The sequence below is a fragment of the Cyprinus carpio genome, chromosome B2 (genome assembly GCF_018340385.1).
Source record: "Cyprinus carpio isolate SPL01 chromosome B2, ASM1834038v1, whole genome shotgun sequence".
Lineage (NCBI taxonomy): Eukaryota > Metazoa > Chordata > Actinopteri > Cypriniformes > Cyprinidae > Cyprinus > Cyprinus carpio.
Window position 1 is genome coordinate 13985280 of NC_056598.1, and position 16868 is coordinate 14002147.

Here is a 16868-nt window from a genome sequence, read left to right on the forward strand (position 1 = left end):
ACATGCTCATTTTTATCACTTTTGTTTTAATTCTCAGGCACCTACTAGTTCACTAAACTGAACAGCCAATCAGAGTTATCTCTCGTGTCAACGGTCCCGAGTGCCCCGACACCGATTCAACATGTTGATTCGAGCAAATTTCCACCGACGTTAGCCCGACAAGAGCTGATGAGTGGAACACACCACTCACACTATCTAGCAAACACACAGAACAACCAGGGCAGTCACCTAAAACACCATCCAAATAAACTTAGAGACTAGGGATGGGTGATATACCAGCAGACATGATTAACCAGTATAAATGTGTCAACCGTTAGAGATTTTGGACTATCGTTTCTATTGCTGTTACATGCTCACGTGATGTTACAGTGCTATTTTGTTATGAAACTGTAACATTTTCACAGGTTTTTAAGCATTGCGGTTTAAAAACAAGTGATTTTAAGCCATTAAAATGCATTCAGCAGCAAAAGAGAACTCATTTTGATATATGCACGCACACATGAAGACGGTGCTCATAGAGCACGGGAGTATTGAACAGTTACTTTTGCCACTTTATAGGCCTTGAATTGTTAAATACACACAACTGTATGGGTCAAAATGCCTGTCTTTGCAAGTGAAAGCAGACAGCTGAGAAAGTAAACACATGTGTAACAGTATATTAGATCAGGGCAGCTCTTAAAGTGACAGCAGTCTAATATTCCTGCTGTCTGTCATTCAAGTTAATCAAACAACAAATGTGAGAAAGTCTCTCACTGCTCTTGACTAAATCACATTTGTGACTTTTAATAAGAAGAAATACATATTTAACTGACAGTGAAGAATATGCAGTGTTTTTATACATTTGATTACTTTACACAATGTAACATTTCTTATTTATTTCTTCTACTCTATTTTTTTGTCCTGTTGCTAGAAATTAACTTCTTATTCTTATTTAAACACTGACTGTTTACTTATCTTCAAATGAGCTTGGTTTTTCTCTCTCTCTCTCTCTCATTCAGGCTAGTATTACTTTATTGTGATATTGACACTGGTGAATTATGAAATTTCTATTGAATCAAATATTTTTATATCATAAAGACCTTATTTAAAGCAAAAATAACTATATTGTGAAAAATAGCAAACACCCAGATCAACCAGGGCAGCCACCTAAAACACCACCCAAGCAAACCACCTTAAAACCACCACCTAGAACACTTTACCAACAGCCTACACCCTAGTAAACACCCTTAAACACCTTAGAACACACTAAAAACACAATCACTTGAAAACCACTAGAAACAGCAAAGCAATGCGTTAAAAAATCTCTCCAAGCAACCTAGCAAGTGGCAACCACCAAGCAACACTATAGAAATCACATAGAACGTCTTAAACACCCACAAAACTCTTAAACACCCTAGCAAGGTGTTTTCACAAGAACGCACCACTGACCATTGAAGTAAATCTGATGTTTACTGGTGGAATCTATTTATTTCCTTTAAATTAAACAAATCTTGGCAGGTTCTGTAGCTCATTTGTGAGAACAGTTCTACAGGAATGCATTCTAATAGAGACAGCGATAAGGCAATCTGCATGTCTTCAAGGTGTTTGGACACATTTGTAATCAAAAGGTTAAAAGGTTAAATTTTAACCTTCACCATATGGAAAGGGTGAAAAGTGAATATGTCTGTCATGGAAATCCCTACACATCTTACTACCACACTGTGAGCAAATGACAGCGTGAACAACCATGACAGTTCCCCCTAGAGCCCCACTGCGAGCTTTAAATGAAGGGTAAAGTGGCAAAGAACATATGATGTGAAGCTCAGTTAGAAGTCATCATAACGGCATGTTTCATTCAAGTGCTCAAACAACAGAATCAGGAAAGTGGATCCAGATTTGCACAGTTACATTCTAATACCATGCAGTTGCTGGCATTAAAAGGCAAGAGGACAAGGAACAGAGAATGACTGTGTCATCTGATTCCTTTCAGAGGAATTTGCCCAAGTTGAATAGGGCACCTCAGCAAGGTGCCATAATACCTCAGTGGGCACAGACGGCATCTTAAAACTGTGCTGAGACCATCAGAACACAAGATATGCTTGAGGTAGTGCCATCAATGAACAGCATAATATATGTACCCTTATAATCTTCTTCTGACCTAGTCAGCTTTAAAATAATAATTTTATTTTTCAAATTATCTGAATATCAGCAGTTAATGTGATGTCTAAACAGCAACACAAACTGGATTCCAACTGCTTGTCATCAGTATTTATTAATCTGTTAATCTGGTAAACATAAGTCACAGTTCACAAACACTCTCAAGTTTTAATATAGTGGTAATGAATTAACTTTTTATTATGGGATGTCATTCTAAACGCTAAATTACCTGGACAAACAAAATGATGCACTGACTTGAAGTACATGATTATGCACCTGCAAAAATAACTATACATGTATTAAATAATATAATAATAATAATAAATAATAAAAACAGTGAAAGTACTGTATGCTTTGCAAGTTTTTGAAAGTCAGAGTTTCTAATTTGGAGTTTAATTCTGTGTTTTTTTTTTATTCACAATTGTGAGTTTATATCTCAGAATTTAAACTTTAGATTTCTTCTCGGAATTGCAAGCTTATATCTCACAAGTGAATCTTTTTTTTCTCAGAATTGACCGTTTACACCTCTCAATTCTGACTTTTTTTCTCAAATTCTGGTACTTTCTAACAAAATTCACATTTTATTTTAACCCTCAATTCTCTCACCCCGCAATTCTCGCAATTCTGTTTTAATTTTTAGTTTACATCTCACAAATCAGCTTTTTCCCTCACAGTTCTTAGCTTAAATCTCAAAATTCAATTTTTTTTTTACTCAGACCTCACAGTCTTCACAGTTGTGCTAAGCAGCATATGGGTCACTTTATAGCATATGAAGGAGAGTCCAGAGTCCCCTCTCAGCTAAATCAAACCTAGTTAGTGCCAAAAACCCATGACATCATTTAGGAGTTTAGCAGAGGAGGGAGTGGTGAATATCGCATCATAATTAAGGACACATTCTGTGCAGCTTTTATATGCTGGAGCTGTTTAGATTTTTACCATCTGTTATGTCAGCCCACATTCCTATACTGCTTTATGTCTATTCTTTATGTTTTGGTGTACATGATGACTGTTTCATGCCATGTAATTAACTGTTATGGGACAAAAAAACAAAAGTAATCAAACATGCAGCTTTTTAAGGACAGCACAAACCATGGAGTGATCTGAGTCCTCATTTAACCTGCGAGTGTATACATTGGACAGCACTGAGCAAATACATGCCAGGGCCCCAAAAAAAAGCAAAGAGGACGTGGCAAATAACTTGAGTTTTTGGAGCACAAGAACGGTATTCACTCCAAGACTGAAGCTCTTTCTGTTTCAGTTTATAACCCAGACTCTTATTCTGCTAATAGTTTACCAGCTGAACCACACGAATGTGATGTCGCAATGCCAGCTATTATAATTAGTGTGTCATTCTCATAATAAAATACAATTTATCAGTGCACCTGTATTAGGCATCCTTAATATCACTGCAGCTGGGATCATAATAATTCCTATAACTACTATGTGCAATTTATTAAATTACACTCCCATGAAATGCACTTTTCTTATAAACCAAAGCTCCCATGCGAGTACTTTAACATATGCAGAATTTAGGCAATACAACCTTTTTATCCAGCATTTGTATTACTTAAAGTCAGCAAACAAATGGGAGTAAAATTTCAGCTGAAAAGACGAACAATAAAGAGAAGTGAATGTTGGAATGAGTTTCCACTTTGGTCCAATACTTCCTGTTCACTGCTGGCCAGATGAAATAAGAGCAAAACAATCCCCATTATGTAGGAACAGCTGTGTTCCCCATCAGGGGAAGGAAACCCATTCTCTGCAGTATATGCACTCAGAATGTGTGACATTCCAGTGCAATCACATGCACGCTTTAGTGCATTCACAAAGGCAGTATATCAGAGATTCTGAGAGTGCTGCAAAAGAGCGGTGCAATGCATAAAAATCTTTGGGAGAAAAGGAAATTGTGGTAATACTTTCATTGAGGTCTCCATGTTACACAAGAAGATGTAACTATTTTCTTTACAATACTTATTTGTTAGGTATAATGTGTTTATTGTGTTCATGCTATATTGCAAAACACCTTTTATGCTATTGAGGTGGGATACAGGTAAGGTTAGGGACAGGTTTCATGTATGGTTACTCAGGATGTGGATGAGTTTTTTCTTCATTGGAACAGATTTGAAAAAATGTAGCATTGCATCACTTGCTCACCAATGGATCCTCTGCAGTGAATGGGTGCCGTCAGAATAAGAGTCCAAACAGCTGATAAAAACATCACAATAATCCACAAGTAATCTACATGACTACAATCCATCAATAAATGTTTTGTCAAGAGAAAAACTGCATTTTTATAAGAAACAAATCCATCATTAAGGCGTTTTAACTTGAAACCATTGCTTCTGGCCAAAATACATGTCCTTAACTCCCCAATGGAAAAGTCCATCTGTTGTCTTCTCACATCAGAATCCACCAACTTTTTCCCTTGAGAAAGTAATATTATGGCTGGAGGACTCTATATTTTAGCCAGATGCAACACTTTGATATTAAATCATTAAAGATGTTAATGATGGATTTGTTTATTACAAGCATGCAGCTTTTCTCCTCACAAGATTTTGGCTGTCTGGACTAATTCTGATGGCACCCATTCACTGCAGAGGATCCACTGATAAACAAGTGATGTAATGCAACATTTCTCCAATTCCTTCCAAAGAAATAAGCTCATACATCTTCAGGAACTGTACATTTTTGGATGAATTATTGCTAGCCTCATTACAACAAGGTCCACAAAATAATAATAAAGTACATTTTATTACTCAGTATTTATGTAAATGCACAGCAGAGTCACAATGTAGCCTAAGTGACATGGATTATTAAACTGAGTTATAGCATGATATTGAGCTGTGGTTAAATGATGATAGGTGGGGTTAAAGGTGTGGTGGGGGTTTGGGTGGGTGTGCACTCTGCATCAAACTGTATAACAAACTGGTGACATTTCCTGCACTGCAGTAGTTGTCAAACGCGTGTCTGATGTATTTTAGTAAAGTTATTATTAGTTAAGGTTATTTTTGGAATTCAGTTGCCTGCAATAACTGATATAGCTAATGATAGATTCATTTAGTGTTTAGACGCTGAATTTTACTTCATAAAAATAATGCAGGAAATTTGGAGAAAAGAAAAAAAAGAAGAGTAACTACACGAGAAAAAGCCCCATTTAATTATAGGCTATTATTTCAACATTAGACATAAGAAAACTGCAACCATAAACTTTCTAATAGGGCTAGCTACTAGATAGAAACCGTTTACCTCGTATGTAGCTTATTTTACTCTCGTCCAACAGACTGGATGAGGATGCTCCCATTGTGCAGCGTGGTTTGTCGCGGCGGTCCCGAGCGGAGGATTTTTCCCGTTAGTCCGATCCGGTTTTGAAGCGCAGCGCCTATTTTGACTGTCAGATAATGACGAGCGCAAGTACACTGTGACTCAAGCATCTCAAACTTCCTCAAACTGCAGCAGCGCCGCCCGCTTATGCTCTCAGCTCGGTCAACATCCGAGGCTCTGGCATTTTTGTACAGCATTGTTTTGACGCTTTGTTTGTTTATTGATATATTTGCAAATATTTTCAATATGTCTCAAAAACCTCTTTGTATCTTACTGCGAAGAAAGGTATTTTGGGGGAAATTTAAAAAAAAAAAAAAACAGTATAGGCCTATTAACCGTTTGTTAAGGTAGCCTATGGCATAGAATGGTTCATTCGAAAAAATATTAGAATGTGCAAAAGTGCAAAAATAAGAAAATAAACATGGGGCGCGTACTCTGGTTGGAATTACTCATACTCATAATCATAATAATAATAAAATATCAAGAAGCGCGCAAAGAAGATGCACAGTTTTACACATGTATTTTTTGTGTTGTTATTCTGAATGAATCCTATTAATTAATTAAGAAAGAAAGAAATTTATAAAGGAATGTGTTATCCGAAAGGCTTTTGTCATTACTCTACTCCCCCCTAGAGGCACACATTGCAGTTAGTGTTACCAAAGTCCCGTTTGGTGTTACTCTCATAGGTTATGTACAAAAATGCTAATATATTCTGCTAAACATTAAAGTAAATAAAGCGCTAAAAATGAAATATGTTATACTTATTCTGAAATAATTATGTGATTAAAAATTATGACTTACCAAAACAGTGTTGTCTTATGTGGCGGTCTTCATACACAAAACACACAGCAGAACACCATGGAGATGAAATCACATAATTATGAACAAATTAACTCATAATTTAAGCTCCTCATTTCATTATTATGACTTAGTATATCACATTTAAATTTTTGTGATACATTTGACTAGTAATTAGGCCCTATATTTTTATGCCAAACATCATATGACTTTTAATTACTTTAATTGTGACTTAATATCTCATTATTTTAAATTAGCATCTGTCTATTTATTTTTATTTTTACAGTTTGTCAAAATTATTACTATTTATCAAAACTTTCTTCTGAAGATCACGTTAAACATAAAACAGGTCTCTAGTCCATTAGAAGTGCTATCATAGAATGACTAAGAATTACTTAAAATTACTAAGGCTATGTTTTTCCACTTTTATATATATATATATATATATATATATATATATATATATATATATATATATATATATATATATATATATATATTATCATACATATATTAACCTGCAACAATTAAATTGCAATTCAATTTATAAAGAAAAAGGAGATATGTGCTACATGTCATCTTGCACACAAAAGTGTTAACATAAGTGTTAACTGTCCACATATATGACTCACTTGTTGAAAAAAATAATACCACATTTCCCGGAGTTCATTGCGGTCCACTGAATCCGCCATATTGAGCGCCGCAGAACGCGCTGGCAGGGAGAGAGTGTTCATAACATTGAGACGTAAGTATGTAAACAGCTGCGTTTTTGCGGAAATATATGCTTTCTGATTGTCGATGTTGATGTTTTCATTAGCGCAAAAGGTACTACATGTCACTACCTTGTCGACAATGTCTTCATAATTGATTTAATGGAGCCTGTAAATACAGCATCTGGACTAGCAGAGAGAGTTAGCCGTTAGCTCTGCGCTTTCATGACAGCGCAGGAGATTAAACCTTTCCGCATTATTTTTTTCTCTTCCGTTTATTTTGTTTTGAGGTTTTTAATATCTGTCGGTTGTTGGAGGGCAGGCACAGTAATGCAATAGACACTTGGTACGTGTGGGGAGATGTTTTCTGTATTAATTGACACAAAGCCTTAATTTTAGCCTGCTAGCTCTGTGACTGCAGGGTTAGACGGATTAATCGCTTATTATGTCATATTGAGCTTAAAAATAAACAAAAAACTGATGAGCTGATGATTATTTAAACAGGGGTAGTGTTTAATGGACTAAATAACGTGGTATCTTTCAGTTTCAGCGTCAACAGACCATAACATCTCTCAGATGTCAGTTGTCAGAGACGATCATAATGAATCTGACTCTGTTGTCCTTGTCCTAATCAATGATATTTGAAAATTGTGTTTTGTGGAAGTCCTAAATAGAAAATATTAAATCATGACTTTTGATTTAGTATCTCACCAAAACCTGTAGCTCTGAGAAGACTCTGATATTAGTTCCTGCACATCATGTCAGTATTTTTCTCTTCGGCTTTTTTTCCTCAGAGGTGAAGGACACACAGTGTATAAAGATGACACAAACGGTCCAGACGAATGGGGTTCAAGCCCTCAGTAAGACCTGGGAGCTTAGTCTCTATGAATTACAGAGAACTCCACAGGTAAGAGGATTCATTCACTAGTTGTTGTGCACAGTTGGTACGTTCAGTTTTTCCAACCCTGTCAGGAGATGGTTTTGGGATATGTAGTTTAGTTTTAGATCCTCAGTTCATCTTCTCTGATGTTGTGCGCTTCTAGGAGGCCATCACGGATGGTCTGGAGATCGCCGTGTCCCCGCGCAGCTTGCACAGTGAGCTGATGTGTCCCATCTGCCTGGACATGCTGAAGAACACCATGACCACCAAGGAGTGCCTGCACCGCTTCTGTGCCGACTGCATCATCACTGCGCTCAGATCGGGGTGGGTTTGTGTTATATGTAGGGTTTATGTACTCAAATTTATATTATACTGTACATTTTATTTGAGACGTGGAAAATACATGATCGTGTCACTGGATTGTTTTATGTGTGTGTTTTCCATGTGTTGTATTAAAGCTGCAGTTCGTAACTCCATGCCAATTTTAAACTTCTCTGCTTCACAGGAATAAGGAGTGTCCAACATGCAGGAAGAAGCTGGTGTCGAAGCGCTCCCTCCGGCCAGACCCTAACTTTGACGCCCTGATCAGTAAGATCTACCCCAGCAGAGACGAGTACGAAGCCCACCAGGAGAGAGTGTTGGCCCGCATCAGCAAGCACAACAACCAGCAGGCGCTGAGCCACAGTATTGAGGAGGGCCTAAAAATCCAGGCCATGAACAGGTTAGATGTCTGATATAAATCCACGTGGGAAAACATGTTTTCTCATATTTACGTTGTCATGTTTATAGTGTTATCTCTTATCTCTGGTTGTCATGTGCTTAAAACAGTTGCAACTTGACAAGATGTTGAATATTATGGTTTAACTCTATTGTAAAACATCTTATTTTTTTTTTTCATTTTTGTCACTTTTTGTGGTCAGAATGTTAATTTTGCTGTTTTGTTTTTTTTTTCCCCTTCATTATCTGCGTTTGTTCCTTTGTTCCCACCGCTCCACCACCGGGGGTGCTGTAGACTTCAGCGGGGGAAGAAACACCAAATTGAAAATGGCAGCGGGGCAGAGGACAATGGGGACAGTTCACATTGCAGCAATGCGTCAGTGCACAGTAACCAAGAGGCCGGACCCAGCATCAAAAGAACCAAAACCTCAGACGATTCGGGACTGGACATGGACAATGCCACAGAGAACGGAGGAGGAGACCTGGCACTGGACGGGGCCAGTGAGATTGAGCTGGTGTTCCGCCCTCACCCGACGCTGATGGAGAAAGAAGACGCCGCGCAGACAAGGTGAGACAATTCTAAATTATCATCATTTTAGCTATATGCTTTAAACAAGTTTCATTTTGTGATTTAGTCTAAACTTACATTTGTTATCAGGTACATTAAGACTTCGGGAAACGCCACAGTGGACCACCTCTCCAAATACTTGGCTGTCAGATTGGCTTTGGAGGAAATGCGCAAGAACGGAGAGGCAAGCCCCATCAACGTAGAGGCAGCCAGCGAAAAACAGTACACCATCTACATCCCTACAGCAAACAACCAGTTCACAGTAAGTTTGGTGCCGCTTCATCTAGGGCTGCACAATATGGTCAAACAATCATATTCTATCATTTAGACAAAGATTGCGATATGATAAATATTTAACATCTCATACTTCTACTTAGATGTCACACCAAATTCCCTCTCAAGGAAAGTCTGTTCACTCGGCGGCCATATTTGCAGTGCCTCCAGGCAGCTCAAACAAGACCAAGACCTATCTAAATGAATGGGGGAATCCTGAGATTTAAAAAAACTGCTTGCTGAAGTCACAATTAAATGACGTATTTCAAATCAGCAACAAAATGTGAAATGTACTGCCCCATGAATGTTGTTTCTTATGCTCAAATAGTGTAAAAAAGTGTATTTTGCATGCTAGACAAGCCAATGCAAGCTGGTCTAGCCTCAGGTTTCTATGGGAACTGGAGCTTCTAACGGCCGCTGCAGTTTGTATGACGTCTTTGTATTTCTATAGTCTTTGGTCACACCAATTTCAACCAAGCTTCATCAAGCTTGTCAATTTTGCATTGCTTTCAAGCCATAAATACTTAGATCTAAAGTTATCTAAAGTTGTGACATCACATAAACTAAAACTCCTATACTTATAAACTGTCAAACATGCTTTTCTTCAATATGACAGCATCCATTTTCCCTCACAGGTCTTGAATGGCTCTTTCTCTCTGGAGCTGGTGAGCGAGAAGTACTGGAAAGTCAACAAGCCCATGGAGTTGTACTTTGCCCCAACGAAGGAGCACAAATGAATCCAGTGAGACATGAGGGTCTGAGCTGACCCAGGACAGACTGATGGTTCATCCTCTCTTCTCTCTCCCTGTTTCTTTCTGTCTTTCTCTCTCTGTTCCTCCTCTTCTGGAGTATGCTAGTCTCTGGAGCCCCAGCTCCTCAATAACTGTGGCTGCTTTGATTTGGTTTTTTATTATCTTTTGTATGGGAACGAGAGGAGGGTTGATCATTGGGAATGGGGTGGGAGGGCCAAGGAAGTCAAACCAGTGTGGATTCATTTTTTTTTTCTCCCCCTTTCAGTTGACACAATCATTTCATTGTTACATGTTGAGTACTTTTTGAGTCAAGAGGACTCAGACGTTGCCTTCAACAAGCCAGAATTTTAGTCTACAAGATGGATAATGCATCCGTAACACAATGAAGAAATCACGCTGAGTGCTTCATGAAAGGCTCTTGTCAGAAGGTGGCTTTTATAGCCAATGGGGCTGTCCTTTAATATCAGACTTGACCAATGATGTTCGCAGAGCTGTAAGAGATTTTAAGTGAATTTTCAGACACACCACTCCTGTAGCAGCAACTTTCGTTCACTAACATGAGTGCATTTTGCCACTGTGTACCAGTACAATGTGATGGCTTAGTTCACATGACCCTGTCATGTCACTAGTCTGTACTACTGTGTTGGTCGACGGATGTTTCGGGGATTGTACATATTACATTACTTTATAGAATAACTACCTGGAAAATGTATATTGACACCATTGTTAGTTATTACAGTACCGTTTCATAAAAACACAAGTTGGCAGTTGTACATTTGGACCCAGTTTTTAATAGTTTCATAGATGCTTCATCTAAGATTTTTCAGAGCATGAAGTACTTTTAGTTTGAAATCCTTGACATACATTTGAGTTCAATGTTGTTGTTGTTTGGAAAAAAAATGTAAACAGCATTCTTTGTTTGGAAAATAAATAAAAAATGTATGCAAATTCTGGTGTTGCACTTTGTGTCATGCCACTCTGCTTTTTCAAAAAAGTATAGTGGAGTATCAACAACACAATTCCAGCAGATGGGGCTAGTGCTTCAGGTCATTTAAGACTATGGTCAATAATACAATGGAAAAAAGTCAAGGAATAATTTAATAATGGTTGTCATGGTGTAAAGACATACCACAATATAAATAAGTTATTAACTTAAAAACAAAAAAAGTTTACAAAAAGTTTGTACCGTAATTAAGATCAATATTTATTTTTAATTTTGGCATATACAATAAACTGATAATTATTTAATATTTTGAGCTGTAATCAATAAATGGCCAATAATACAATTTGATAATATATTGTCTTAAAAAAAAAAAAACTAAAGGCCGAGATCAGTGTATTTAGGCATCACAACATTACACATGTACAGCAAGAAAATGGATATTAATTTTAAGATTTGAAGGTCTAAAAGATTAAATGATGATAGCATAGGTAGTCTGAATGTAAAGACAGAGGAAATAAAAAATTACTATAGTTGTTTTATTGTAATGCAATAATAGTTTTTGTGCTTTCTTTGATGAGCGAAAGAGAGAGAGAGAAAAAAACATTAAATCTTTAATCAGACCCCAAACTGTTGCATGTTATAGTGTATATCATGTATTTTATATCATGTATTTTATATATATATATATTTATATATATATATTTATATATAACAAAAAAAAAAAAGGCCAGTAACTGGTATGGTATCACAATATTGTGCAACCCTACTGTCAGTAATGACTCGTGAACTTGCCTGTGAAACACAGAATGTTTCTTTTATTATTTATTCCAGGATGTTACATATAAGGTAAGGTCTCACATTCATACACCTGTACTCTCAGACAAAAAGGTACAAAGCTGTCACTTGGACCTTAAAGGTACATATTAGTACTTTAAAATTCCACATTAGTATATAACGTACACATTTGTACCTTATGATACCACCACGCTGACAGCTTTGTAGCTTTTTCTGAATGTGCTTGCTTCATGTCTGATGTGTGAGTTCAGCAGATCTGAATGAGGTTGTAACAAGGCCGCTGTAGGTTGTGTAATCTGTGAAGATTAGTGAGCTTTTACAGCTTTGATTTAATCCCATGTCTAGTGATGTGCTAGTCTAACCACATGATGCTCTGTAGCGCTAACTCAAAAGGTAGTGAAATGGCTGTTTACGCTCATACATGAGTGTTTCTCAGTCCCGCTCATAAGAGTCGCTGCTACATATTTGCTAGTTCAGGTCATGTAGCACTCCACTAATGAAATGAAACAGTTCTGTTAAATGGTGATGAGTAAAATTTTATGATGAGTTAAATGTTTGTTTGTTTTTTCCTTCCAGAAGCAGAATGTAGAAATTGTTGATATTCAACCACAGGTTTGTATTCTTTCAGTTTATAGTTTGTTCCTCGGGTCCATTGTGTTCGCATTGTGCCTAAAAACTATTGTCTCCTTCCCTCTGTTCCTATGGTCTCCTCCTTTAATTCATCTCTGTGGAGTGGACTGTTGACATATGAGACTTGATGTGGTTTATTCTCTCTTAATGCTCTGCAAGTTCTAACACATGATACATGTGGCTTTTCCTCCTTTTACAGCTTTTAGTTTTCAAATACTATGCATTTTGCAGCCCTTGGGCCTGGATGGAAGTGAAACAACACAGCATATATTTATTTATTTATATTCGTGTTTCTTGCAGATGTTTTTAAATTTCAATAAATATAATAATCATGCATTGAAAACAATTGCTCTCACTTTTACAATTTACAAGCTGTGTATATTTGCATAATAAATCATGGGGCTGTGTACATGTTCATTTATTATGCTTTATCGTGTATCAGGTCTTACATGTCCGTTCTGCATAGTTTGATATGCGTCCATTCATGATGGATTTTACAGTCTCACAGCGAGGAGCCAGCTGACCCTCACTGCAGTCTCACAAATGTGTTTTACTAGCGCTCTCAGGGCATTTTTAATCTCAAGACGGTCGGGGTCATGGCAGAGGTCGCTAACACCCTGTTGCCTTCAAAGGACCATGAGCTGCAGCCTCCCACATCAAAGACGTGACAGTATACCCATAAAACTTGAAGCACTCTGCCATTTTCAAAGATCAGAAATGATCTCTGTGGAAACCGTCAGGTTGATGTTTGACAGAACAGTCAGAGGCATATAAGCATAAGTGTCCACATAGTTTTTGGGTAGATTAGTTGTCTTCTGCTCATGCGGTATATGTTTGCTTTTGTTGTCAGTTCATCCGATGCTCACAGCTTTCAGAGATACAAGCATGAGATTAGAAAATCTATTAATATGTTGATGATGTTCATTTTAAACTGTTCTGAGCTTTTAAGCTGGTCAATAATCACTCGTCTTTACGTCACAAGCACTCATAGTTTGATGCCGCCTGCCTCTCGATGGTTTGCAGATGGCAACATTAAGCAGATATTCCCTGGCAGTCATGACTAGGGACCTTATTTCAACTGCTTTCTCTCAGTGTGAGTGTGTGTTCGGAGAGCTGGATGAGAACATTGTCTGGCTTTTTCCACACGCACTGCGCTAAACAATTAGTTATTCATGCTTTGACACACAGTGACGGAACAGGACCAGCATTCACTGTCTGTGATTAAAGCTTTCACACACTGCCAAACTGCAAAACAGACTGAGGAATTTGAGTTCTTTTACAGTTAGAACAGTTTTGTTCCTTTTTTTTTTCAATGCAATTCAGTGCAATTTACATTAAAGGTTTGGCTGCTCCTTATAATTCCAGTGAACACTAATCCTAGTGTGATGACATGCATTTACGTTCTCCAGCTTTGTAGCAACAGTTATAGAGGGACGGTTTCTGTTCCAGCATTGTTTCTGTGCAAGGTTTCAGCATCCAAAGGAAAACCTTTAGTAGAAGAGTAGTAGCTACAGCAGAAAGGGGACAGATAAATGGTTTTCATGGTCACCAGTATTGTGTTTGGGTGTTTACATACTTTTGGCCATGTCTCATATAATATGTGGAATGATAATTTTGGGTCCTGGATGATGATTAATCAATATATTGTTGCAGCTGTGCTAAATTACATGATATAGCAATAGTATAGACTTACATAATATACAACTTATTATTTACATTTATATTTCTTTACATTTATATTTGTATATACAGTAGTCTATATATTCCTCTTGACCTGACCTCCAGTAATTTCTGTCTCCAGGAATTATATAATAAATAATATATATCCTAAAAATTATATATAGAATTGTAAAAAATAAAAATGCATGTAGTATAATGAAATTATATGTAAATATAACACATACATTATTAAATAAATCAAAGATATTTCATTCAGTATATTAGATGATATAAAATAATAATTTTATAAAATAATAATTAATATATTGTAAATGAACTAATGACTAATTTTATAGATAATTTAGATAATATAGATAATTCATTTTATAAATAATGATAAATATTTAGTATAAGGTCTGTGTGTGTGTGTGTGTGTGTGTGTGTGTGTGTGTGTGTGTGTGCGCGCGCGCTTGAGGACTTTATCACTTTATGAGGACACTTCCTTATCCTTGTAATCCAAATGGCTTAAAAAACGTGCAAACAGATAGAGTTTAATTTATAAAACATAAAATTCTATTTTATATGACCTCTGAGGTTATCTAGAGAGTGATCTCATTTGAGCAATTTAAGTTCTTGTTTTTCTCTCTAGCTTCTAAAAAAGGAAACTTCAGGAAATGCTTCTTCACAGTCCATCTACACAGCACTATTCTGATGAACTATTCTCTGTGTAAACAAAGTTCTCTTAACTATCAGATCCTCTGCATCCATCTGCTGCCATCTATCTTCAAGAAATGTATCATGTCCCTGGACTGACTGTTTAGTTTATAACGTGCTAATGTTGTTGTTGAGCACATGTAGACAGTTCTTCATGTTCAAGCCACAAAACCTTTTTGTTGTCGTTCAAAGAAGTGTCTGTCTGTTCTGAATTAAGCCTCCTCAGCCAATGAGATAAAAGTACAAAATGTGCAGTGTTGTGATTGGTGCTCTGTACGTGAATGCGAAGGCTCTCCAACACTTTCTTGCTTTGTTTAGGGGGTGATGGAAACTTTTCGGCCAAATCTGAGTGCCTGGGCACCATGCCACCATTTGGGCGTTTGGGACAATTGTTGGTGTGCTGTTGCTACATGGTGTGGTTTGACTTCCTAAATCAGAGGAACGCAGTGTTCATACAGATCACATGACAGCCTGAAGCCAGTTCACAAGCAGCTCATGCAGCACACGTACACAAAGTCCTTTTACAGAAATCCCAGAGCTTATCTTTATGTCTGTGCCGCTCTGTAGATGTAATTTATGACATACTTACACAAATATGGCATATTTTCTAGCATGGCGTGAGGAATTTTGTCCTAATATGACCTTTATATGTTTTTTCACCTGCTACTTTCAAATTCAAAGGAAAGTATTTATTGTTTGAGTCACGCATCATAAAAAGAAAACCGAAAGAGTTAATATCTTAAAGTTCAACAGGGGTCTATCACACTGTGTATGTTCTGTTTAAAAAGGCATATATAAATATTAGACGCTTTTATTCATTTTAAAAAGAATATACTCCTAATGCCAGTAAATAATTATAAATGCATACATATAACTAGAATAAAAGTTCTTGTGAATCTTAATATGTAGGTCTATTGTATGTTTATGAAGGAAAGTGTTCTTTTAGAGCAATAAACATGTCATATTGATATAGACATCCATTAGAACAAATGTTCTTCATCTCCACTCTCTGGACTTACTGCATAGTTAGAAATGAGTCCCAGAAGGACTTTTTTCACCCATGGGCTGTGGATGCTTAACAGCTTGAGCTCATTCATCTGAACTGAAACCACACGCTGCATAATGAGATGTCTTCCGGGACTGGCACTGTCATGCTACATAACCGACTCAAGTATTTGTAAATAAAAGACTTTCTGACCCTCAATTTCTTTGTTAAATAAAAAAAAAATATATATATATATATAAATCATTCTGAACATCATATTCCTGTGTTGTGGTATGATCTTTGCTATTCTCTAAGCGTTAAGGCACTTTCCCTCCAAGAACAATAACTATGCTAACTATAACGATGACTGTATTAGTGTATTTATTGTAAGCATACACAGCAGTTATGTCGTCTGTCGCTTTAAATGCTCAAGCTCTGACTGGCTGTCAATGTTTTTATTGTTTATTATTTGAAAAGTGATATCAAAATATTGCTACTCTGTATCCTTATCATTTTGGCTGTGATGTGGACCAGATTATTAAAACCTTTTAGTTATAGTTTAATCATAACAACTCTGAAGATTTTAGCATGGTGATGGATATGACAATGTTAATGTATTTGGCAAGCTCAAGACAGTTATGTCGTCTGCTGCTTGTGTTTGGCTGTTATAGTTGTGGCATGGACTTTGCTGTATTCTTTTAGTATTAAGGTGTATTCACAACAAGTCTATTAGAACGGATGATAATGATCTATTTATCATCAGCACATGCAGCATGTCGTCTGTCGTTTTAAATGCATGATATTTGACCGGCTTATCACTCATTGGCTGGAAGCAAAGAAAGTGTTTGCAATATAGTTCCTTTGTGATGATATTGTTTTACTGGATGTTCCTATTCTCAGAATTAGAATGAGTATAGTTATCAGTATAGTTATAGCTCTTGGTGTTGACAGTTGAACAATTACTTAAACTTTATACTTACATTTACT

The 16868-nt window shown here is 36.8% G+C and overlaps 2 protein-coding genes across 2 annotated transcripts in view; one reads left to right on the forward strand and one right to left on the reverse strand.

Annotated features, from left to right (window-relative positions):
* Window positions 1-5613, reverse strand: part of LOC109082283 (protein Niban 1-like) — a 27964-nt gene extending 22351 nt beyond the window's left edge. The window contains exon 1 of the mRNA XM_042718184.1: window positions 5383-5613. Within this exon, the coding sequence (XP_042574118.1) occupies window positions 5383-5437 (55 nt within the window). The 5' untranslated portion in view covers window positions 5438-5613. The remainder of the gene's footprint in view (window positions 1-5382) is intronic.
* Window positions 5614-6911: 1298 nt separating this feature from the next.
* Window positions 6912-11103, forward strand: LOC109082281 (E3 ubiquitin-protein ligase RING2). Its single transcript, XM_019097179.2, has 7 exons — window positions 6912-7000; window positions 7760-7872; window positions 8009-8169; window positions 8351-8566; window positions 8858-9130; window positions 9221-9392; window positions 10039-11103. The coding sequence occupies exons 2-7, from the start codon at window positions 7786-7788 to the stop codon at window positions 10138-10140; spliced, it is 1011 nt and encodes a 336-aa protein (XP_018952724.1). The 5' UTR covers window positions 6912-7000; window positions 7760-7785; the 3' UTR covers window positions 10141-11103.
* Window positions 11104-16868: the final 5765 nt, after the last annotated feature.

What these genes read in the sequence shown, in the direction of transcription:
- LOC109082281 (XM_019097179.2), top strand. Translation starts at nt 7,786, where the DNA reads ATGACACAAACGGTCCAGACGAATGGGGTTCAAGCCCTCAGTAAGACC. An exon ending in AAAATCCAGGCCATGAACAG is followed by an intron (nt 8,567 to 8,857) that starts GTTAGATGTCTG and finishes GGGGTGCTGTAG; the next exon opens with ACTTCAGCGGGGGAAGAAAC. An exon ending in GAAGACGCCGCGCAGACAAG is followed by an intron (nt 9,131 to 9,220) that starts GTGAGACAATTC and finishes ATTTGTTATCAG; the next exon opens with GTACATTAAGACTTCGGGAA.